Raw genomic sequence first — 24,407 nt, forward strand, 5'->3', positions numbered from 1 at the left:
GCTGCATAACAATGTTCTGAAAGTGCAGTAATATAAAACCAATGCTGCTGAAAGATTAACCGAGATTCTGACGTATTATTTCAAGTTAATGATGTGGGTTGAACATCAGATTAGACTCCCAGGAGTTTTCTTCGGATTTGCAGTCTTAGAAATACTTGACTGATGTTTTTATTGAAGAATACTGTCATCGGTGGGACCACAGAGGCAGACATGACACAAATGATGAATGAGACAGACAAATGAAAGTAGGCAAAATCACCCAAACGACCACCTAAATAACAGTTGCTCTAAAATCCATTAGACCAGCAAGTTGCTCCTGGATACTGTTCAAGTGCATGAATAGAATCATTTGCTGACTCTTCATTCGGACTTTTTTGCAGTAGAAGCAGCATTTCTATTAAACTCGCATGACCTCTAAGATAGCATGTCCTCTAAACTTGCCAAGATCTTCTAAAACTTTATTTTTCACAGTTCACACAGTGAGAAGCGCTCAGGGAATGTAACATGATCCAGAATCAGACAGTCACACAGACCGGTCTGCAAATGCTTTGTCTTCATTAAAGCTAATTAGTCATTTAAGAAGTCTACACTGAATATCTCTAAAACACCCGATCACTTTATTTACAGTACCGTCCATTCACCACACAGCACTAACTTTACAAAGCACATACTTTTAATACTTTAATACTCTATTGTACATTCTGTATTTGCATACTTCACACTGTCTGCATAGATTTATATGCAGATATACAGAATTATATACATGACTAAAAATAACACCTTGCAGAATGTCTGATACACTTCTGATTTTAAAGTGGATTAAAAATCAACATGATTACAGCAAAGAAATCTAATATGTACATAAATTGTTTCAAATCTATTGTATCGACTTGTATCATAGATTCTCTGCCATGCCTCATCACAGCTAATGAATGGATGTAATAGATCTTGGCATATAGCCACTGATGCTGCAAGCCATCTATGAAACCATTATACATCAGTCCTGCAGAAATTTGTCAAAACAAAATTTGCATGATCCAACATGACTAATGAAATGTAATCATGCGTTTACTCACCTCATTCTTCCAGTTGCGTGCCAGGAAGTGTTCGGCTACGTGTGCAGGAAGGACATTCTCCAGCAAAACCCGGTTGAGGTTCTCCATGGTTTCAATCTCCTCGCACTCCTTCTTGAATTTGTTCTTCCACAGAAAGTCTAACCTACAGTAATATTCATTCTGTTACAAGAGGACACAGAGGTGAAGAGACTGAAGGTACAGCTGTAAAGCTTGCTTCCATCAAGTCACAGAGAAAAATAGAAAAATAGAAACAGGTGTGGATTTCACCAAATTGTAAGTCAGAAAAAAAGTCACAATGAAAGAGTGGACTTCTTTGTAGAATTTGCCAAAAAGACCATGAAGAAATAGAGATTTAGAGATAGAGATTTGATTGATTACATTACTTTAAAATGTTATAAGACAGGTGAGGAACCTCTTTGTTTAGAGTGAGTATTGTGGGTGCTATGTATAATGTTTATGCTGTAATTTTTCTTCCATGTGAAGTGCTCAGGTGGCTCTATTTAAGCCTTTTCCCTGAGCTGCACATGATGAAATGATTTGATGAAGGGATGCATAAACCAAGGAGAAACGCATGATAGAAATGTCTAAGATCTGACTGGAAAAATGATTAAGCAAAAGGAGTTGACATGATTCAATATTAAAAATATAATTACTTGCTCCAGTCAAAGAGAAAGAGATGAGGGTGGTGCCAATACAAAGTGCGTATATACAGACATCAGAGTGGTGAGTGTGAGACTGAGCATGTATTAAATAAATGGCATCTGTTTTTTTGCAGTACACATGGTTGCACCTGGTGTCTTTTCATTGAGCTGGGGACATCAGTAATTTGTCTTCTACAAATGCATTTATTATCCACTCTAACTCCATCTGCTTAATATTCATGTGCAGGGTTATGACTCTATATAGCAGCATTTGTTGCAGGGAGCTTCATTTCATATTTTCCACATTTTGTAGCTTTTGAGTTTTCACAGGTAATCTCAATTATGCCCCATGGGGAATTTAAGTGCCACCAGCTGTGGACGGACATCCTTTGAAATCTATTTATATCTTATTAAATAATGCATACAACACATATGCCCTGTGTAATGTTATGCCAAATAAGTGTCCCTGCAGTAATACTTCACTTGAAATGTTCAATGAATTTATTTGACTAGTCAGTTAAGCAGTAGCACATGATGCATGTGGTAAAAGCTGGGGCTTTTGCTTGAGCCTGCACATCCTCTTGTAGTCATCATACTTTTTATGGACACCTTTGCCTCTGTCAAGAAAAAAAAAAAAAAGGCAGCCATGCCCATGTTCTTATTTCAGTACACAGTGGGGCCCGGGGGATCAGCTGCATCCCATTTAATGATACGCTCAGATATGAAACAACAATATTACTTTGCCCATGTCTTTTCCTACTGACGGCTGTGGTTTCATCCTACATTTAACACACTTCTATTCCATATGTATAAAGTGTGTATTCACATACACACATGAATGCATATATTATATGACTTGCATGTACTATTATCTTCTGCCATTTTCATTTTGCCACTGGCTGAAATTAGGGTTTGACTACCTGTATAATCAAAATGTTGAAAGATCTTATACTGGGTTGATTACTGGGACTTCAAATATGTGCAGTTGATGTGAGTAGCCAAGACTCCAGAGCACAATAATGCCTCCATTCTGGACCACTCCCAAGTACAGTAAGTACCCTGCAGTGTAGCATTATCCCAAAATAGCCATAGTAAGAAACACACAAATCTCCAGAATGACCACTCTCTGGTCTCTGCATCTCCTGGCTAGTAAATCTGTAGGTCTACCTGGGTAACTGCAGCCACCTGGCTCATATAAATCTCTCGCCCAGAGTGGCTGCAGGGAAACCACACAAACACGATACCTATGGTTTATAGTGTGGCATAGCATTTACATATAGAATGAGATAGGATATAGAAAGAGACAGAAACCAGCAGTGTCAGGTGTCCACTTTTGTCTGCATTTACATTAAACTTTTAAAGCTAGCACAAGTGGCTCAGAAGAGAAATACTCGCTTATAATCCCAATGACCTGGGCGCAATTCCAAGCTGCATTGCCTGCGGCATGGCTGGGCGCTACATCGAAGCCAATTGTGTTCGTGGGTGGGAGCTGGTGGAGGGATGTGAGGGGTAGATGGTTGAGTACAATTTTCACAGGCCAACAGACTAACTTAGTAGTGACAAGGGGCATATTAGATGGGAAATTAGAGGTTCCAAATTGAGAGAAAATGGGAGAAAAAAATAAGCAATTTTGAAGTAACAATGTACAGAGGGTGATGAAACAAATAAAATGTGAAAAACAGTACAATGGTGATATAAAAGCAAAGCTAAACTGTTTTAGAGCTGTGAAGGTAAGCGTGCACAGAAGACAGATGATAACATCATTCAAACTATTATAGCGTGGACTTACCTGTCTGGCAAGCACAAGCAGTGTGATGAAGAAGATAAAGAGAGAGATAGAGCCCATAGTCTTCAGGTCTTTGAGAACTCCTGGTCTTGAAGGGCAGAGGAAAAGAAGGGACATGTTTGCGTGTGGAGGAAAAAAAGAGAGGCGATAAAAACAAAGACACAGATTAAGAATGAGAAGTGACAAAACAAAACAAAAAAAAGATAGAAAAGACAGAGGGATGAGTATAAGAACATTTAACTCAAAAATCAGATTGCAATCAGTAGTCTGTGACATGTGTCACATAATTGGTTAACAGACCGTTGTTTTCCAAGCTGTCACTCGATTAAGATTGTCACTTTTGCTTTGCAGTGACTAGAGCTTGTTTACCATTTGCATTCCTGTGGCTGAACTTCCCCGCCACTGTGCAGTCACTAGAGATGTTTCACTAGGAGCAATAAATGAGATTGTGTTCTCACTCTGCAAAGATTCAGCACTATAAATACACTCTAAGCGCTGTTTTTTTCCACCAGCACAACCCTAAAAATAGACTACCTGTTCACGGCAAAACTCGGCAACCAAACAAACTTCAGCTATTGTGCATGTATGCATGTATTGCATAGACATCAAGGCAGAGACCATTAAAATTCTGTCACACACACTAAAAGTACAAACAATATATGAAAAGATTAGAAATGCATTGATACAATCATTTAAATTAATAATTAAACAGATATTTAATGGCAGTGAAGTCTAGCTGCCCTTATTTAAGTTATAATGTGTGATAGCACTCAACCAAGAGTATTGCATCCTAATTTCTGCAAGCATATTTTGCATATTAATGAACTCTTATTCTTATCTAGGCCAGAGCTCAGCAGACAACTAAGAAAACAGCCTTCAAGTTCTGCACTCGCCCGGTTCATTATCTAATCAATTCTCTACACAGAATGAATGGCAAGGAATGACGACAGACAGAAGGTTAGGGAGATTTCACACAAAGACTGATTTGGAAAGTGTAACTTTTTTTTTTAAAGTAAACTTCCTAATAGTGACATAGTTGGGGGGTTTTTACCTATGGAAATGACCAAAACATTTCAATTTCTCCATTGTACAGTAAACATTTTCCCATGACATAGCCGACCAAAGCTGAGTGAGATTTACTGACTTAAGAGGAGTGAAATAACATAGTGCTACTGCACTTGCTTTGGACAGCCAATAACCACAAAGACAGAGAGCTTCCTTCCTCTGCTGGAAATCAGACAATGTAGATTCAAACTGATGATTTCATCCAGTGACACATTTTGGAGTTTGCCTACAGACAACGTATTAGTGACCACATTTGTGGACCAAAAGATCTTTGTTGTTGACTTTAAATTCACAAAGGCTTTTGTTGGAAAGCAGGGCTTTGAATGAATCACTGCAATCTCCTCATTTCTGTAGAGAAGCTCTACTGCTCCAGGATTTGTTTGCAGATGATGTCATCACTACAGCCTCTCTTGGCTGCTCAGATTGAGGAGGGAGTTGTTCATATTACCAAAACGTCCGGCTGTGTCTCTCACCACTGACACTAATCTACTTTTGTCATTCCAACACCTTGAAACTTATCTAGGTACATGTTGTGTCTATTACACATGTTGTGAAGTATAAATATAAAAAAACAGACATGGTATCTTTAAGAGCTGTTATGCTTTGGAGCTGTTTACAGGGTGTCATAACAGCATGCAGCATTTTAATTAACTCTCACCCTGACAGCAGGGATGTTAGAAGTGGTGATGACTATCTCGCCAGCTAACAATATACAAGGTGTATTTAGGACAATATTGAAGTTAGTGGAAGGCATTTTTTCACTTTTAATTAACCCTAATTTCCAGTCTTGGTGCTAAAGAAAAATAAACATGCCCCTGACCAATCTCAAAAAAAAATTAAAAAATTAAAAAAAATAAAGTAATATTGGACTTCCTCATCAGAATGCATACAATGGCAGCAAGGATATTTTCCATAATGTGTGACACTTCCTTAGTATGGTGCAAATGACATAAATATATGAATTAATCTGAGCACACTACTGATCTATACAAATAATTACAAATTGCCAAATGAGCTGTGTTAATGGACTACTTTGAATTAATTTACTGTGTGAAAAGGTAAATTTTTTCTCCACCTAATTCCATATAAAATGCATAATTTAAATTGGCGGGCACATTTCAGGCATGGAATTGAAGGCAGCTAATTGAGGTCTTTTTAAAGACCACTGTAATGTGCTGATCTATTCTTAGTCATGTGTTAGTTCAGCTAGGCACTTAATACAGTTTATAACAATGTACGAGGGCTAAAAGGTTACAATAGCAGAGGCTTATATGAGTGTACTATGGATTTACAGTAACCAATGTAGGCCTGCTTTGTAGGCCTGCTTTGGCACCAAATTTCCAGCCTTACATTAACATTTTGTTTCAATAAACTTTATATTTCCATCAGTTTTTCCACCACTCTACATCATCATGGTGTATCGTTGTGTAACTGATGAAGCAACAAACCACATTGCTTATGTACTGCTTCCATTCAAGCATATGTCAAAGTTTGGCTGTGCTTTGCTCCATATAGCCATTAATGTGTAATATATCCATGTGTGTGACGTCTCTCTTTACTGTGGCTTAAAGAAATTGTTTTCATTCCTTATAACCTCATTAGGCTGCTAATCCTCATTAAACAGTTATTTTTCTGGGACTGCTGGCAATAGAAGGCTGTGGGAACGTTGTGTAGAATGTAAAATGAAGGGAATGAAATATGTGTGGAGCACATTTGGATAAGTGTGTGTGAGTGACGGTAGAACAACAATAATATATATGTCATACATATTCATGGGGGCTAATCTATATTTTGGTCCAGGCTTGAGCATAGGTCAACATCCACGGTGGAACTGTACATCAGAGATGGAGACATGATTGTTTTGAATGGTGCATGTCAGTTGTCTGTTTATCCACTAATTTTGACATACTACTAATAAGTTGATCTGATATTACAGTTGTTTACTAATTTATGATCAAAATATAAGAAACTACACAAGAGCTTAAACAGCTGCTTTTAATCACCATACAAATATTTTTTACCCCTTAGCCTAGTCTTAAAATGTTTATTGTATATTACCATTCATTTTAAATGAATACTGTGGCTCCAGCGTACCTTCATTAACTACTTATTAGGATATAATACGTCAGAAGTGACTTATCTCGAAATGGCCATACTGTTGTTAAATCTGGATCATTATAGTCTTGTACATAATTAGGACTAACTAGCACTTGAGACTTCACTTGGACCTACTTGAGACCATAAGAACTGATTTAAACTATAACTATCTTGGACTTGCATTTTGTAACTCAATTATCCAACTTGGACAGACCTTATCATCATTCAGCAGAGAATCTGACAATCTGACAAAATCCAATGACTTCATTAATGGAGATTATCTGACAGTGTAAGATCCATTTACATACTTTTCTTTACAGTTCACTGATGACCTTGCAATTGTAATTAGTATCGTAACAGTAACAGAACCTGATTGTTTTTGATTACTTTATGGACCTAGGTACGCATTACCCAGGTAATACATTACTGTATTTCAAATAGTTTATGATCATTTTTTGTTCTCAAGCTCACTTCAGTATGTTATTTCATTTAATATTCTTCTAGGTTATCCAAAATCATTCATGAAAACACTGCAACCAAGTTACAGACAATCTGCTACCCAACATGTGTTGTACCATAGTCCTAATTATGAGCTAAAGAATACTGTGTATGTTCATATATTCATAAATGATTGGATCCTCTGAAGTTAACCTGCTCCGATGTTTTTTGTGTAAGGTGAAATTGTAGATGTTGATGTCTAAGCAAACTCTAAGCCTAAATTATTTCCAGCCTCCAGTGCAACTACTGTCATAAAATAGAATATCTACATTATACCTTACAGTCAGAGCAGCAGGGTGCAAAACTTGTGAGAAGCAGGGAGGGCTCTTAACTGTCAGCCATTAGGTAGAGCTTTTATACTGAGGCAACACCTGATTTGTACAAATGTGTTGAATGCAATGTTATTTGCTCAAATTGCAGCATGGTGACTCAATATAACATCTACTAAATTAAGCTGAAATGTTATGTGAATCTGTGTAAAAAATATAATTATAGTATAAGACAACAAATATTCAATGTCATGTTTGCTCACAGGCTACAATCTAACAACTGAACAAAAAAATCTACACTAAAGGAAGATGCTTAAACGTACATTTAACACATTGTGTGTCTGAAGCTGGTTTGTATTAAGATGCATCAGGTTATCTGCAGATTGTTGACATATACTGCATGTTTTCAGTAGTTTCATCCATCTATAGGGGCTTCAGGTAGAAATATTGACATGGCGAGAAAGAGATTTTGAAGAGAAAGAAGTATAGTTGGTTCCAGCTGCTGCTAGCGATGCCCCCTGGGTGCCTCCATTTAGAGCTATTTTTGACCCGACTGACCAGAGGGGGACCTCAAGGTTGACCTTATTTCTCTCCTTTAACCTCCCCATTATTTTATCTCCTCATATTACCACAGGTTTTTATTTACTCAGAATCCTACAGAATTAACAGCTCCACCATCTCAACAATTTATTTTTCTCATGCTACCTCACATTGTCTCTTTACCCACCATGACTCTGTACACACACTCTTATGCTCCCTTGAACAAAATGTTGATACCACTGTGAATACTGTATACCTACCTGTCCAGGCTCTCAGTTTTGTACAGGAATGTGCTGTATTCATCCAGCAGTGAAGCATGTGTTTGTAGAATAATGACGTTGTAAACCACCACAGCTGTCAGCATAATAATCATCTTCAGCTCGTAGTTTATCCTCAGGAACACCGAGCATGAGATTAGGCCCAGAATGCAACTATAAATTAAATACTAGACAAACAGACAGAAGGTGAAAGAGACAGAGCTAGGTTGACGAATATTTAGTCAAATGCAAATTACCAAAGACAATAGTACATTTACAGAGAAAAATTATAATAATAGCTTTACTTACAGGAAGGTAGAAATTGTTTTTGCCAGTGAAGGCCAGTAGTTGTCCATTAGGGTAAAACAGTGTTTCATTGGATGAATTGTAAACAGGAACTGGAGGTGACATATTGTCTTCCAAAAAGAACTACAGCAAACAGAAAAAAACGCAAAATCAACAAAAATTAAGCTATGACAAGTCATAAAATCTTTATTCACATGCAATTTATGAACACACTTTCTCTGTGTGCTTGCTTGTCACGTCTGCATGTGAAAAGACAAACTAGTCTACATTGTACTTGAAGGAGGAAAATAGAATCTTGTTAGATAAGAGGCCAATAACGACAACCATTCAATAATGTCCTTTAAAGTGAACCTGCAGGATAAAATGAGAATTGGCTGCCCCACTGAGCAAAGTTAATTTGGTTCATGAGCCCTGAGCGACTGACCCACGTCAGGTGCAAAACAAGATTATAATCTCTGGAAACGATTTGTGTGAAGGTCTAAACCAGGGTCTTGACACCATGCTTTATCACGCAACTTCACAAAAAGCCTCAGGCTATTATTCCACCTTTACCCAAGCTTTTCTTTTTCTTTTTCTCTGAACAGAAATAAACCTGAATCAGATAACCTGAAAATTGAAGAAGAAGTGCAAAATAACAATAAAAAATGTTCTATACAGTATTCCTTTATCTGTACATGCAAATGGTGTGTGCACTGTTATGCAGGGGAGCCATAATCTCAGACAGAAAGAAAACAAAGATGTTTTTCTGTAGTTGATTGTGTGGCGAAATATCCAATATATCTGAGGCATAGTAAACAAAAGAAATGGAAAGCAGATAAATTGTACATTAAAATTCTGGTGCGTTCACAGACCCTAATCATGACTTAAACATATTCATTGCTGAGGCGCTACATCCTTTTTACTGTAGCAAGAAATAAAAAATGTAAATTAACTATGTTCAGTAAAACAGTCCCGCTAAGTTTATTTGATGCTCAATGAATAGGATTGTGCTGTTTTTGTTTGTGTGACAACATGTTGCATTCCATTACCTTCTAATTACACTGCTGTTTAAAATAAGAGGGGTGCCATCTGATGGTTTGTGATACCTCATTCCCAGTGGAGCCTAATTGATGTTACCCCTCCTTCTCTGCAGTACCTAGCTACACATAAAAGCTTACCATGTTGAAGACTGCCATTATGAGTATTAAAGCTGTGGTTGTCATGGTGAGAGTGATGCGGGGCCATGGCTTGTTGGCAATAATGACTGATGACCTCAGCAGCCACATCCAAGAAGTGGGGACACTTTTACTGCAGTGCTGCAGGGACACATAATACAGGAATGCATGACTAGAAATATACAAAATGACTTGGGAAAACAAATACATATGAACAGACATATATTAATTATTTGTGCTGCTTAAGGACTATGAATGAATGAAATGAAAAAATACACAACTAGTTCACACATCTAAGCACCTGTTAATGATTTACTCCCAATTGCTTCAACAGTGCCAATCAGCCACTGGAATTAAGTGGCAAACAGTTATGAAAAGAGGGTCCTGTCAACCTATTCATGCATACTATAACACAGGTCAAACCACATGCAAAAACAGTGCTGCAAAATGACCACAGAAAGTGATTTCATTATGTTTAAAATGATGCAAGCAATCACTATATATAGCTTCCAATAAGCCCTTCAGTTAGACTGCAGAGATAACATTCTTGACTACAGGGGGGCTGTTAAAAAGCATCCACCTCGTGCTTCACTAATCAAATCATTATAACTGAGTGCAAGGTCAGTATATTTTTTAAGAGCACTACACACTGTGCAATCATGTCCCTCATTTAAAACAGCAATGCTTAACCTGCAGCCATTCACAAAAGCCATTATCATTGTAATATGTTTACGTTCTGTTATTACTCAGTTTTTGTACATGGACATGCAGGAATGAAATCTTCCCAAGCTTTAGTAGACGTTGGCTGCACTAGTTACAGTCAATTGCTTTTTGCAGCACTGCCTTCAGCTGAATGTGTTTCATTGCGAGACAATGACAATGAAAGCCCAAATCATTTGCTGATCATCTCAGAGCAATATCTGAGCATCACTGGGGCTGAGTGGATGTGACATTTGAATAGCTCGGGGATATACATTACAATATAATAAACAAAGGATAGCGGACTGTATTGTGCACCCGAGGAATCACCAGAAACGTCGAGCCATTGTTTTAGAAACAGGGCATTTGCAATTTATATCTAAATTAAAAAATGTAAAAAACCTCAACTAATATGAAATTAACAAGAATTGAAATACAAAGTAAATTAATCTGCCAGGTCTAAATTAAGTAGAAGATGTCAAGTCAGAGAACCTGCAGAATATGCAAGTCAGTTCATCACATTATCATGTGTCACACAAATCTTTTTAAAGGTACTCAGGAGCATTCCCTCCTAAAACAGTGACAGGTTTCTGCATGAAATGCTAAAAAAGAAAAACTAGGCACATGCATAATAAATCATGTTGGTGTTGTTGTGCTACAACTATGAAAAGTCAACTGGCTGGGTGGTTTTAAGATGGTGTCCAAACGTGTATAAGAGAAGAAATAAAACATATTATTTGGCTTTATTATCTTCCTGTCTTCAGCCTACAATGATAAAATCTAACAGGGATCAAATGGTTGATCTTAAAATGTATACCATCTTCATTTATGAAAAAATAACTGGATATGAGTCAGTCAGAGTTCAAAGATTTGAACACTCCAAACACAGCTAGCTTGTCTTCAGATTTTACAATGTGAGGCTGTGGATGATCTATGATCGCCCTGTGACGAATGGCTGGGACTAACAAACTGAATGTGATCTTGAAACTGACAGACACACTGAGGTAAAACGTGTGTTTTAATTATGGAGTCTACTATTCCTATTTGCAAAGGATTGATTAATTCCACATGATTCTGAATTATTAGACATAAAACCTGGAAAAGGATTTCATGGGTGTCTGCAAATTCAACAAGTAGACAATGACATGATGACATGAGCCCAGCAATGCCAAATCAAGTTGACAAAAGGCAGTGGGAGGCTTCTAAACTATTGTTGTGTTAAGTGTTGCATTTTGTTTTTGAGCGTCATCCACAGGGAACACAGTTCAGAGCCAAAAAAACAGACATTGGGTGAAATAGGTTGTATAGCCCTGTGGCTTATAAAATTTTAAAGTTCCTTTAATGTTTTAATACCCATTTCTTTGTTCTCTTCCCTTCAAATCGCTGTACCTTTCTAGTCTTTCATTTATTTTTACTAGACAGTGAGTATCACGTAGCAGCGTTTAAAGCCCTAGATTATTTTCCAGTAGTTAGTTATATATAACTTCAGAGGCAATATCTTAAAACACGAGTGCCTGTGCTTTCTTATAAAGCAAAAATATGTCAAGCTGCAGAGCAAAAATCGCAGGATATATACCAAAACATTTTAGTGCTAAAACACAGCCAAACCAAAAAAAAAAACTCATCCACAAAGACAAAGATAAAATGTTCTTAATATAACATTTTAACCTCTGGATCTATGCATGTTTATATATCCTGAAAGTGTGAGAATACTCTTCTTCCAAAGTATCCAACAAAGCAGTGGTGTGCACAGACTCTAAGGAGCAAAGGGGCAGTGCACCTCTTTTATGTACAGGGTCAGGGTTTTTACAACAAGGGCTCTTAAGGGGCTGTTAAGCTGATCAGAGGGGCATTTGAACCACTAAAGTGCCTTTGGTATGGCAATGGCAATTAAGCACAAAAAGAGGACAGTAGAGAACATACACATGATCAGATAAAGGTTTCAAAAAAAGATAAACATGGCACTCACCAGGAAGTGTCCAATGAAACATATGAAGAGGATCAACGAAAGGATAAGAAAAGCCATTCCAAAGGATATTCCCAAGACAGTTGTCCTAAAAAATTGATAAAGCATCACGTTCACCAAGTTTAGTTCATGAAGTTTAATGTCATTGTGCAAACATTTTTAGAAACACTAGCCTTTGCGCAAAATTATGTGAAAGCACAGAGACATTAGCTCAGTCATTTATATTGCATAAGAATAAATGCACATGCTTTTTTCCACATCAACACAGAGTTAATTATGATAAAAGCAATGTTATTTCTAGCATAATGTTATATAGAGCACACATACTTTGGCAGGACGAGAATCTGCACAATGAAAATGCAGAAAAAGATCAAAGAGGCGCAGGTGACATAGTATTTGAAGGCCGGCAAGATTGTTGCTCTGTACTAAAAGAATAAAAAGAGAGGTTTTCAGATTTCAACAAAAGGCCTTTAGAACTGATATTCAAGCTACTTCAAAAATTCTTCAACTGCACATTCTGCACCACAAATCCTCCTGCAAGATTTTAGGGTAAGCTAAGTGTAGGCAAAAGAAAAGCAGTAACAATATTTTCCATGATTCTCTTTGAAACAACTACTCCTACCTGTAAATACCCACTGGGGGTGAATGATGCCAATTTACTTGCGCTGTCTCTTACCTCCTTCTCCAAGGATTTGTTGTGAAAGAACAATGATATTCTTTGGATGTCCTCAGACTTGAGCCACTGTCTGGAAGCATAGAAACCATTATAGTACAGATCAAAGGTGGGCCTCCCCTTTGGGGCTCCAAACTGTTCAGGCTCAGTGAATGGAAGTGAAAAAAATATTACATTAGTAATTATATTATTTATCAAGAGGAAATCACATAAAATAGCCTAAATGTGTGTGATTTGTTTAAAGAGATAGTTCAGAGATAGATTAGGTGAATGTTACTGTTTTTCCCACTTTCCCAGAGTCAAAACTAATAAATGTCTTTAAACAGTCTTTTTTTATGTATTTGCTGTAGTCTGAAGTGTCAAACAGCATTAACAGGCTGTCTTGGCTCAATCATGCCCAAGACAAATTTCCCTGACAGGACATTAAAGTATATCTTATCTTATCTTAATTGTTGAGTGTCTGCAGGATCAAATAACGTTATCATGATTCCATAGGGATCTAGAAATTAGGCAAAACTCAGCTAGTAAACTGCTGTTGGGTGGGGGTATAGGGGGGTAGGAAGTGGGGGCTTTTTCCAAGCTTTGTCTTATGAAGGCCCACAGTCTCAGACTTTGGAAACCCCTGATATAGATAAAAAGGAGAATATAGGCATTGTTAAAGTAAATAGGATGTGTAATCATATAGATCATATGTTTGTGGAGAATGTTTAATTGACATATAGAGTAAACTTCTCCTGAAATCAAAAAGCATCATAACAAACACCGAACATCTTTTCTTATCATCTTGCTGTAGTGATGTAGTGGTGTACTAAAGGAACTCAATGACATCACTGTTGGGTGCAATTACAGCTGCAACAGAGCACTTTTCTCACACCAAACCACACCCACCAGTGATGATCAGAGGTTAAACAGAGCTTTAAATGTTCAACCACAGACGGCAGCAGAAACACAGATTTCCATCCTGGTGTTACTCTTTGATGGAATACATACCGTAATTTGTCCTAACATTCACATTTCATTAGCTGCAATTTTTGACAAACAGCATATCTTATCAGCATTAGGATCATTTTCCAAACATTCTGCATATAGTTTACTTTTTGCCATGATAATATTAAATTCAATAACATGTTTGCAAAATAACCCTTACTTTTGTGAATTTATCCCATCAAAGGTCCTGATCATCCTCTCGTTAAGTTCCTCCTCAAACCGTTTCTTCTGAGACTTTGTCCTTTAATGGGAAAAAAGAAGAAAGAGAGACATGATATTTTTTTAATTTCATACAATATTAGTCACACATATCAAAGCCTTGAACAGAAGTCTAGTCTTATTAAACATCTTGTCGACTGCCTCTCTACTGTTAAGATTAACAGGCATAATCCTGTTGAAGGAAATTATGCAGGGGCTGTAAAAACGAGCAGCTTGCCTTTCTGATCTCCTTTGGAAGTGATACTGCCCCATTGGCACATCCTAGACAGACACACGAAGGAAGAGGAGAGAGACAAGTTACAAACTACACCTGAACACACCTGAAGCCACACTTCAATCACATCATACAGTACATGTAGCAAACATTACACACAGCGGTGTTGATCTTCCCATTCTCATTAGTCATGCTGTCTCTATGATGTAGGTTGGCAAAGGGCTTGGCTGCTCCCCAGGACTCCAGATAGCGGGTCATCCTGACTGATGCTCTCATCTTTGCTCCATCTAAGGTGTGTCTGGGTCGGTAATGATGCTGTGGACTCCAACGTTCCACCTGAACAAACATGGAAACTTTGTCATTAATTGCATTTTATTTAATGTTAAAAAGATTTATTTTATTAAACCTAAGGTGCGTGCCTCTGTACCTTTGGGTTAATGACCAGATAAGTCATGACTCCATGTTCCTTCAGGTAGGGGTCTCTCTCCTGTCCATCCCCTTCTTCCACCTTATAGGCACTATTTAAGTGCTCCAGTGTTTCTGAGGTGATGTGGACTCGCCTAGCAATAAATAGTTGTGAATATTAACAAAAGATCTGGTTTTCTATGAATATTAATATAGGATCTTGTTATCTCCTTCGGCAAATACAGACAGTAACACCCCAGACAAGAACAGTTTTGGATAATGTATTGAAGATTAAAGGTGTCACAAAGTAGCACTGATAAAAACACCACAATCTCATGTAATATCACCTTATGCAAACGGAAGAAGTGCTTCTATTTTACCTCCAGTTCACTCACCCTGGTACACCTCCGGCCTCCATATGGTTGGCCAGCGTGACATCATGTGACCAAACGTCATACTGCCATTTCTGAAGTCCAATCACACCACACAGGACATTTCCTGAATGCACGCCAACACGCATATTGATGTCAACCCCTGTGGCATCTCGCACTTTCCTGTCATGCATCAAAACCAAACTTATTAATGTGGTGCAACAGAAAAGTCATCACCCCATACTACTATCTTGTAAGAAAAGAGAGCCAGTAGGCTGGTTAAATGTTTGCAACAATCACACTCATGTATTAATCTGTAAACAGTCAACTTAGTAGGGACATGAAAACACTGTCTCTTCTTTAGTTCTGTCACAGCAGCCTGCCCCTTTATATCAGACTTCACACTGAAAAAAACACAAAACTCTACATCGGAGCTAATGGTTAACAAGTACTTGCTGTTCAAAAAGCACTGTGTTTAAAGGCATATCCTCATAATCTTTGAAATGCAGGTAGTCAAAAGTAGTACCTAAAATTTCCAGAAGTGTAATGAGACCCTTGAGAGCCTTCAGGGCGTAGACAAGTTAACAGATACAAGAATCAGCATGAAGCAAATTTTCTGCACCATAGGACGCTTTGAATTTCTGCATCAAGTTTTAATGCATATGCAGTATATTGCTGCTGTTCATGTGTCCTTCCCTGAATCATCCACTGCATTTCAGCTCAGACATTTTGACATCAATGATAAAATCGATTTTGGTTTGATTAAGATGTACAGTAGCAAAGAGGTACTTTTTTTTTTTTTTTAAAGGGGCTGTTGCACTTTAATAGTACTGTTAAGTAACTGGGACTTACTTGATGGCTTCACACATGTCCAGACCCATTTTGACACAGTTCTTAGCGTGGTTCGGCAGGGACTCTGGAAGGCCGGATACACAGTAGTAACAGTCACCTAGGATTTTTATCCGCATACATTCATTTTCCTGCATATAAAAGATGGGACATAGGCTCAGATAACTGTGAATAGAAGAAATCAGTGTTGCTAAATGCTACTTTCATTTATAGACCATTATTATTTAATTATTTCAATTACTGCAAATTGTTTAGTATTACTTTTATTTAGTATATTATTTTTAGTCTTCCTTTCTTAAGAATGAAGTGATACTATCCAAATCACCTGCATCTGAGATGAATGAGATTAGTTTGATGTGTGAATATCTCCTTTGAAACTTTTAGTATAGAAACAGGGTCTTTGCTGATATCAAAGTTGATACAGTATGTTTATCAGTTATATTTATAAAAATATCCATGTTTGACCATGTGTTTGTATTAATAAGAAAAATAAATCATGGAGGAAATAAAAGTGACCATTAAAACAGGATACACTACATCATGGAAACCAGATTTATCACAATGTTAAAAGTTTATTTAAGACGATTTTATTTATTTAGAACATTTTATTGCAGGCTAACTGAATGTTCTTCACATTGAAATGCATACAGCAACAGGTAACATATTAAATAAAATATAATAACAAAACACTCAGCCTCTGAAAAAACACTGCTCACGTGTACATGCACACTAATATTTGATTATAATGTGATTAAGGCAATAAAGCAAGTAAGGCACAACCCATGTAAACACCATACTCTGATTATGTTAAAGTGATATTCTCAGAGATGAAGTAAGCATAATTGCAGTATGATATGTGGTTTACTCCGATCTTACTTATGATCGCATGGAAAAACAAACAAGCAGTTTGGTTAACTAGAGCTCTTGTTTGTTAATTATTGACTTGAACATAATAGAATATAACACATAATAGAATATAAGTACACAAAGTGTCACAACTCTCTAGATAATCAAACTAACTATATGATACATGTAAACAGATTATTAAAGTGGGTTGTCACCTTCACAACTATGTAAACGGCAAAATCACACTCATTTCTTTATCGCAGTATTGGCTATAATCGCACTACTGTGTGCATGTAATAGCCGTAGCCATTGTCACTCACGTCACTCACACTCCACAGAACAGGATCTAAGAAGCTTTGACCAGATCCAGATCGTATTGCAGGCACAGTTAGCAAACTATCATCTGGTTACCTAGGAGGTCTGACTGCAGTCAGGAGTGTGGCAAGAAATGAAGACTTAACAACCAAACCGAAAAGTTCAAAGCTCAGGTAGTCACCAAAAGAAGTGGTTTACAGCTTAACGTTATTATATATAAAGCTGAAACCCTCCATTTGTCCTGTTAATTCAAGTCCAATGTGCAAAACTGCAGTTGGGAGAGGTTGTTTCTATGAGATCTTTCCAGTTTGATCAAGCCATGTTTTAGTTAGTGGGATACAGTCCACTGAGGTCTAAAATTCTCCCAATGGACATGACTACATACAAGACCCCTCTTTTCAAAGAGGGGTCTTGTAGTTGGGAGAGGTTGTTTCTATGAGATCTTTCCAGTTTGATCAAGCCATGTTTTAGTTAGTGGGATACAGTCTACTGAGGTCTAAAATTCTCACAATTGACATGACTACTACAATGGACACAATGGACATGACTACATACAAGACTCTTTGAAAAGAGGGGTCTTGTATGTAGTCATGCTAAGTTTAGAATTACAAGGAAGGTGCTATTGTCAGTCTTGGGCAATGTAGACCTAATATGTAAATGACAGCTGGCAGGCCTATGAGACTTTAATATTAATTGTTAACTAATTGTTAACTAAATTCACATAATTATCAGGATTCTTATATTCATTGATTCACAAATCCATTTTTTAAATAATGTTAAATAATAACAATACGTTGATGGAGGAAAACAGACTGAACTGTTCATGCCAACAGCAGAAGCAGGGCAGTGATGAGTAATAAACAGTTTAGCCAGAGTTAACTGCTACATGACGCACCATAGATGATCTGACCACAAGCACGCCAGGTGTTTTAGGAGGTCTGCTCCACTTAACGGGTCTGTTAGAACTATAGGTGGCTGGTTGCTGGGAGGCCAAGTGAATCCCTTGGTTTGGCTGTTTAGATGCAGGTGGTGCCAAGGAGGCAGCTGGCTTAACAGTGGGGCTACTGTGATGGTTTGTGGTGATGGGAGCAACTCCAATAGGAGTGGGGATCGAGAGGGGGCCTGAGGGTTGTTGGCGAACAGAACAAGCTGCTTGATCCAACACAGCCAAAGTAATGGCTGTAATCTTGTCAGAATAAAGTATTTTTGCTGGAGCTTCTCAGAAAGTCTTTGGGTACCTTCCTTGAGTTTGATAGTACCTCAATTTTCCTTATGGAGCAGCAGGTAGTCCTGAAGGGGCATATTGTCTGAATTAATTCAGGAATTCTGCTTTTGGTGAAGGAAACCCCTGGATAGCTGTCTTGCATTGCAAGCTGGCTAGCCAGCTTTGCTAAAAATTAAAGCAGTTAGTGCCAGCAACAGGCACTGCTTGCAATAGTGAAGTCTGTCTGTGTGTTTAACTCTGAAGACAGTAATCAGACAGTAAGACAAGTCAGGCAAACTGTTTAGTGTTTGGTAATCCAAAAAGCATGTGACAACAATCAGTGAACATATTTGATGATAGTAATTCATAATGCAGTAAGTCAAAGAGATTTAGTGTTGCACAGTGTGTTTGTGTGTATTGTGGTCGATGTTTAAAGTGGATTCTTTTTTTTCTTTTCTTTTTTTTTTTAGGTGTGACACAGTTTAATGGAGTAGCCCTCCAATGACTAAGAAAAATGAGCAATTAATGTGTCTTATAATGAGTTAGGACATCGGTTTCAGTCAGAAATCAATGCTATATGCACAGCAAATACTATAATAAATAAATATTATTAAATTATTTCAATAATTAATTACCATTGCTAGAGGAGACATTTTGAACAATAAACAAACATTCCCAAAGTATTTATGCTTGCTTTGAACTTTGTTAGGATGTGTTATTTAGTGACAGAGTCAAATAATGAAATGTTTACCTTGGCAATTTGATCAAATTTGCCGAACAGCTCATTCAACATGTGCACCAGCTCTCCAGGTGAGCAGTCACTGGCTAGCCGCGTGAATCCAACTATATCAGCATACAGTATACTAGAAATAGAAGAGATGGAATATAATATATTATAATAATACAAAACAGTTTGTCTCACATATGTTTCTACAAATACTGTAAAGTACTGTTTGGTCACTGCTTGGTAAACACAGGTAAATAATCCATACCTGACATTAGTGTGTCTCTGGACATACAGATTGTGAAAATTGTTTGTGTTCTCCATTTGGCCGAAGTTTGGGCCCTTCAGTCTCTGGATGATCTCAGCTTTCATCACACGGGCAATGTGAGCTGGAAGCAGTGACAACAGGAGACGCTCCTGATGACACAAAGAAGAAGAAGTCGTACAGGGATGATTTGTTAATGTAATCAAAAGATAAAAACCGGACCTTGACTTGTCCCTGCAAAATTTTAAAATTTTCTGCAAAATGATATTTAATTGAATTCTGTCCTAATTTAATTATGAAGCATTAACCTTTGATGACTGGAGAAGACAAAAAGCTGCACTGGCCTCCATTATTGCTGAGTGGCAGTTAATTGGGCACTAGATCGTGTCAGGTTGACTTCCTGTAACTCAAAGTAATGATCAAATTTTAAAAAAAGAAAAAAGAAAAAGTATGACGCTGCTCATTATTTTATTTCCAGCCACCAAAAGACAGACTCAACCCCTATTCGCTACACAACCTTTCTTTTATTTAGTGGTAGCATCTCTTTTAGGTTTTACTCTAATCCAACCTGTCCAGCAGTTGGCAAATAAAACCCAGCTTGGGTGAGGAGAAATCCAGCATTATAGAAAACACTTAATTAAGTCCATGTCACCTCCTACTTGACATGTTTTCTGCTCCATTGATCATCTCTCTGCATTGCTAGGGAGGCACACAGATACATGAAGAAGAGACCCATGGTGGCTGCTAACAAACACTGCATGGGCTTTGGGGTTATGATGAATTCACATGGTTCCCCTTGGACCACTCATACCAAAAATGTATGCACTCACTCACTGTACTGCAGGGCACTTTGGATAAAAGCGTGCAGCAAACAGCATATATTATGAGTGCGCTGAGCACCCAAGAGATATGTGTCTCTGCACAGTTACTACCATCTGTTGCAGGCAGCAGCAGCACTCCAGGGCTACTGCGAAATGCTCCACCCAAAGCATTTTCAGTTTTACTCACGGCAATAGTAACAACACAAGCTGGATTAACCATAGGGACAACAACTCCACCCCAAGCCTGGACTTTCACAATAACTGGATTTACCATCATCTGACTGAAAAGCAATAGCTGCCCAAAAGCTACAACTCCAGCAGCTCTAGTAAAAAGCCTATTACACCCAAGCTTCTCACAGCAGTAAGTCTTAACACCTTGCTAACTTCTTGCAGGAACCAACGCTGCATGTAAGCAGCTGGACCAAAGGAGAAAAGCACAGGCAGCATTCAACAAGTTCATGAAAATAAGTTGTCTGAGAAACCTTTTTTTTAATTAAAAAAAATATATATATATTTTTTAAAAGCTCAACAGATTTATGTGAAAAGACAGGCAGGTTCAGTGGGACGAGAAATATATTTGTAATACTTGTATTTATCAATTATGCACAGTAGGAAAAGAAAAGGAGAAGGTACCTTCCTTTACTCATATTAAAATAAGACCCATCACTACCATGAGATTTGTGGAAATCATTAGTCCATTGTGAGATATTTTGTGTGACAACATTTAACAAATGTTATAGCTTTACATCAGTCAATTTCATTTTGAAAAAGTTACCAAAAGTTACCAACGCATAATGTACACAGCTAGACTTGAGCAGATCCATATTCAACTGCAAAGGTTTCAACCAGCAGACATTGAATGCTAAACAGCTTTTACTACAGAGAGTTTGGCACATGTGGCATGCTCCAGGGATTTAACATAATCATCACACTAACTGAGGTCATTAACAATTGCCACATTCTGTAAAAAGGCAACCCCTGACACCAATCCCCTGTGGACTCCTTCCCCTCCTAAACCACAGGAATCAAGCACAGACAGCTAAATGTAGAGCTAAATCCATTCCACCACTGACACATTTTTGAGGTAAAATCCTACAAGTACAGGAAGCAGATACTGTATGAAGTACACGCCTGCAGATTGAACATTTAGCACCACCACAGTTAAGCACAATTGTATGTGACACATCTACACTGGTAATACAAAAATCTGCTTTAAAATGCAAGAAGCTGCAGTGAAAACATTTAAATTAAAATACTACAACAAACAACATCAGTTATTTTACGCTGGATTAAATATTATTCTCCCACTTTTAACACAAGATTGTGCTATGAAATGGATTTATTGACTCATTCATTTGCTGCCTTACAGACATTGTTGTCATAATCATAATCATCATTATCATGACTGCTACACCCTCCTCATCTGTCTTACATAATACATTCATGCACATTTTCACTAAACATGATTAATTACTGGAATCAACATCACTACTGTTCAATCACTCAATGCCTGCCTGACTTTCACTAGCATTCAGTTCATTTAGACTTATTGATCACTTTACCTGTTGTCTCTTCTCAAACTCCAGTTTAATGGGGGACTTTATGCAGTTGCAGGTGTCCTGGTAAGTCTGTTTCAGTGCCAACTCCATCAGATGTTTGTGGTACGCCCCCGCCATGTTGCCACACATAAAAATAATAATATTGGCCAAAATCTGTATAGTAAGAGAGGAAAGACAAAGGTAATATTTGATTAATACAAAAAAAGTCACCTGGCATATATTTGAAAGAGAACAAACAAAGCCATTAAAGGAAATATACTCTCCATTTACTGCCTGTTGGTGTGTTAGCTACAGTAGATGCCATTTTATTTCCAGTGGAAACAGTTTCAAAACAACTGTTCAGGTTCGATTATGAATCAAATGTTCATCTTCAAACATGGAAATTGTAATATACCTTAATGATTCTGAGTCCTGAGAAGTTAATGGATTTTCATGACATGGATTCAAAGCCAGAAATAGGACAAAAGCTTTTCCTCAAGGGTACAAGTCCCTGACAACTAAGATCATGCTGTGACATTGACATCCAGTGCTGCACGCTATATTGAAAGGCAGAGGCAATGTGGCATCCACAAACAACACTGGCTAATTCATTCTTGTGAATCATTTATTGAATGGAGACAGTTTCCACACGTTCATCACCTCCGAGATAGAGGAATACAGTACAATGCTAAGAAAAAAACAATTAGACTGTCCCTGCCTTTACTGTCCCTGCTAAGTTGTTTACTAGCTAAAAATAGAATTATGTATTCCCCACATCTGCTTTACTGTGGCTGGATTGAACTTCTTCCCTATCCTTCTGAGGAAATGAGAAAAAAAATTGAGATGGAAAGTAGATCATTAATAAATCCAGTAGCTAATATGTGACCACAATTCTCATCTATATAAATAGATTAGAATAGATACATTTCTCAAGTTTGATTACAGCAAAACCAAATCTCACTACAGGGTCAAAGCAGTTGTTCATCACAGTCCAACTTCATATATTATTGTGTTACAGTGATAAGTAGTTTAATGACAAGTAGCCAATACTTCCTCTCACAGTTTGCTACACCTTTGTTAATAAATCCAAACTCAGTTTAGTAAAGAATATCAAGAGCTGAAGTTTAAAATGTGAAACTTAACATGATGACCACTGCAAAAGGTTGATGAACGAAGTTTAACTGAAACAATGATCCTCTTCTAATTTGTGCCACTACAATCTTTTTTCTTATTGCCGATATCTGTCAATCTTGCTGATGTCTATCAATAAGGCAGTGATATGTCCAGATTTGGTGCTTCTATTTTTATGTCGGTCACAAAATTCACATTATTTCAGTATAAACAAGTGACTCCAACATCATAAAAATTGCCAACTATTTTGATAACTAATACATTATTTGAGTCATTCTTGTTTGTTCTTGTTCCAGCTTCTAAAATGTGAATTTTTTTTTCTCCTTATCTTTGGTCCTCTATGACATTAAACTGAATATTTTCAGGTTGGTTCAGGACTGTTGGTCAGGACAAAACAAGACATTCTCGTTATTGTTTTTTGGAAATAGTGATGAACTTTTTTCACAATTTTCTAACATTTTATGGATCAAATGACTAATTGATAAATCAAGAAAATAATCAACAGATTAATCCATAATGAAAATAATCGTTACTTGCAGCCTTAGACAGAATACATATATATACATAATATATACTGCACTACATTCTGTCTGTCTTTACAGCAGTTGTTATAGGGTGTGACCTTAAATACAGGAGCTCCATACAGTGATAAAAGATAGTTACTCAGGTTTCCAAGAGGCCTCCACTGTATAAACAGTGAAGAGAACCCTAATCTCACCTTGATCCATTTGTGTTTGTGTATGTCAGCACTCAATAGTCTGTCATGTCTGTGTCATCTAGCACAAGGTTTGTAGGTTGCATGGCAGCCATGGCAACACAGACTACAACATCAAACAGCTATTGGATGGATTACTATTAATACTTTGTACAGACATTCATGGTCCCCAGTGCATGACTCTTGATGATTTCGGAGGTCCTGAGGCTGTGCAGTCTAAGCTATATTTGAGCTTACATTTCCCATAAAATGCTATCCAGCACACACCACAGAATTAGACACAAGTAAAGTTTAGCATCCTGGCCCGAGCCATTTTGTGTGGAAACATTTTGACCTTGTTGTGACAACAGATTAAAGGGGAAGACGTTCATCCATTTTCATCTGGTTGATATTCAGAAAAGGTTAAGAATCTACTAACTGGTAAGCCAAATAATTTATTATTTTGAGATACTATAGTATTAAATGCTGGTAGTTGACTGCAGTGTGTGTGTGTGTGTGTGTGTTTTTGGTATCTCCAGTACCAGGTGGGTTCAATCAGATCGGGTCTGAAAGGCACAGGTACGGTCCGGGTTTGGGTCTCAGTTTTAGGCCGAACTCTACAAAGAACTACATAAACAAAGAATTACTAGGCAAGGCAAGGCAGCTTTATTTATATAGCACATTTCATACACAATGGCAACTCAATGTGCTTTACATAAAACCAACATGTAACAGTAAGAAATGGAAATTAAAAAAAAAAAAAAAAACATGCAATTTGAGAATAATCTATTCTATAG

At 37.4% G+C, this 24,407-nt stretch overlaps 1 protein-coding gene across 1 annotated transcript in view; it reads right to left on the bottom strand.

Annotated features, from left to right (window-relative positions):
* adcy2a (adenylate cyclase 2a) overlaps positions 1-24,407 on the bottom strand; it is a 66,065-nt gene that overhangs the window by 3,665 nt on the left and 37,993 nt on the right. Inside the window, exons 4-20 of the mRNA XM_062423064.1 lie at positions 21,810-21,959; positions 19,430-19,578; positions 19,189-19,300; positions 16,076-16,203; positions 15,248-15,406; positions 14,875-15,007; positions 14,607-14,783; positions 14,451-14,494; positions 14,175-14,255; positions 13,031-13,100; positions 12,682-12,779; positions 12,358-12,442; positions 9,693-9,830; positions 8,539-8,658; positions 8,233-8,417; positions 3,507-3,591; positions 1,077-1,235 (exon numbers count right to left, since the gene is read on the bottom strand). Of these exons, the coding sequence (XP_062279048.1) occupies positions 1,077-1,235; positions 3,507-3,591; positions 8,233-8,417; positions 8,539-8,658; positions 9,693-9,830; positions 12,358-12,442; positions 12,682-12,779; positions 13,031-13,100; positions 14,175-14,255; positions 14,451-14,494; positions 14,607-14,783; positions 14,875-15,007; positions 15,248-15,406; positions 16,076-16,203; positions 19,189-19,300; positions 19,430-19,578; positions 21,810-21,959 (2,073 nt within the window). The remainder of the gene's footprint in view (positions 1-1,076; positions 1,236-3,506; positions 3,592-8,232; positions 8,418-8,538; positions 8,659-9,692; positions 9,831-12,357; positions 12,443-12,681; positions 12,780-13,030; positions 13,101-14,174; positions 14,256-14,450; positions 14,495-14,606; positions 14,784-14,874; positions 15,008-15,247; positions 15,407-16,075; positions 16,204-19,188; positions 19,301-19,429; positions 19,579-21,809; positions 21,960-24,407) is intronic.

The sequence above is a fragment of the Scomber scombrus genome, chromosome 7 (assembly GCF_963691925.1).
Source record: "Scomber scombrus chromosome 7, fScoSco1.1, whole genome shotgun sequence".
Classification (NCBI taxonomy): Eukaryota; Metazoa; Chordata; class Actinopteri; order Scombriformes; family Scombridae; genus Scomber; species Scomber scombrus.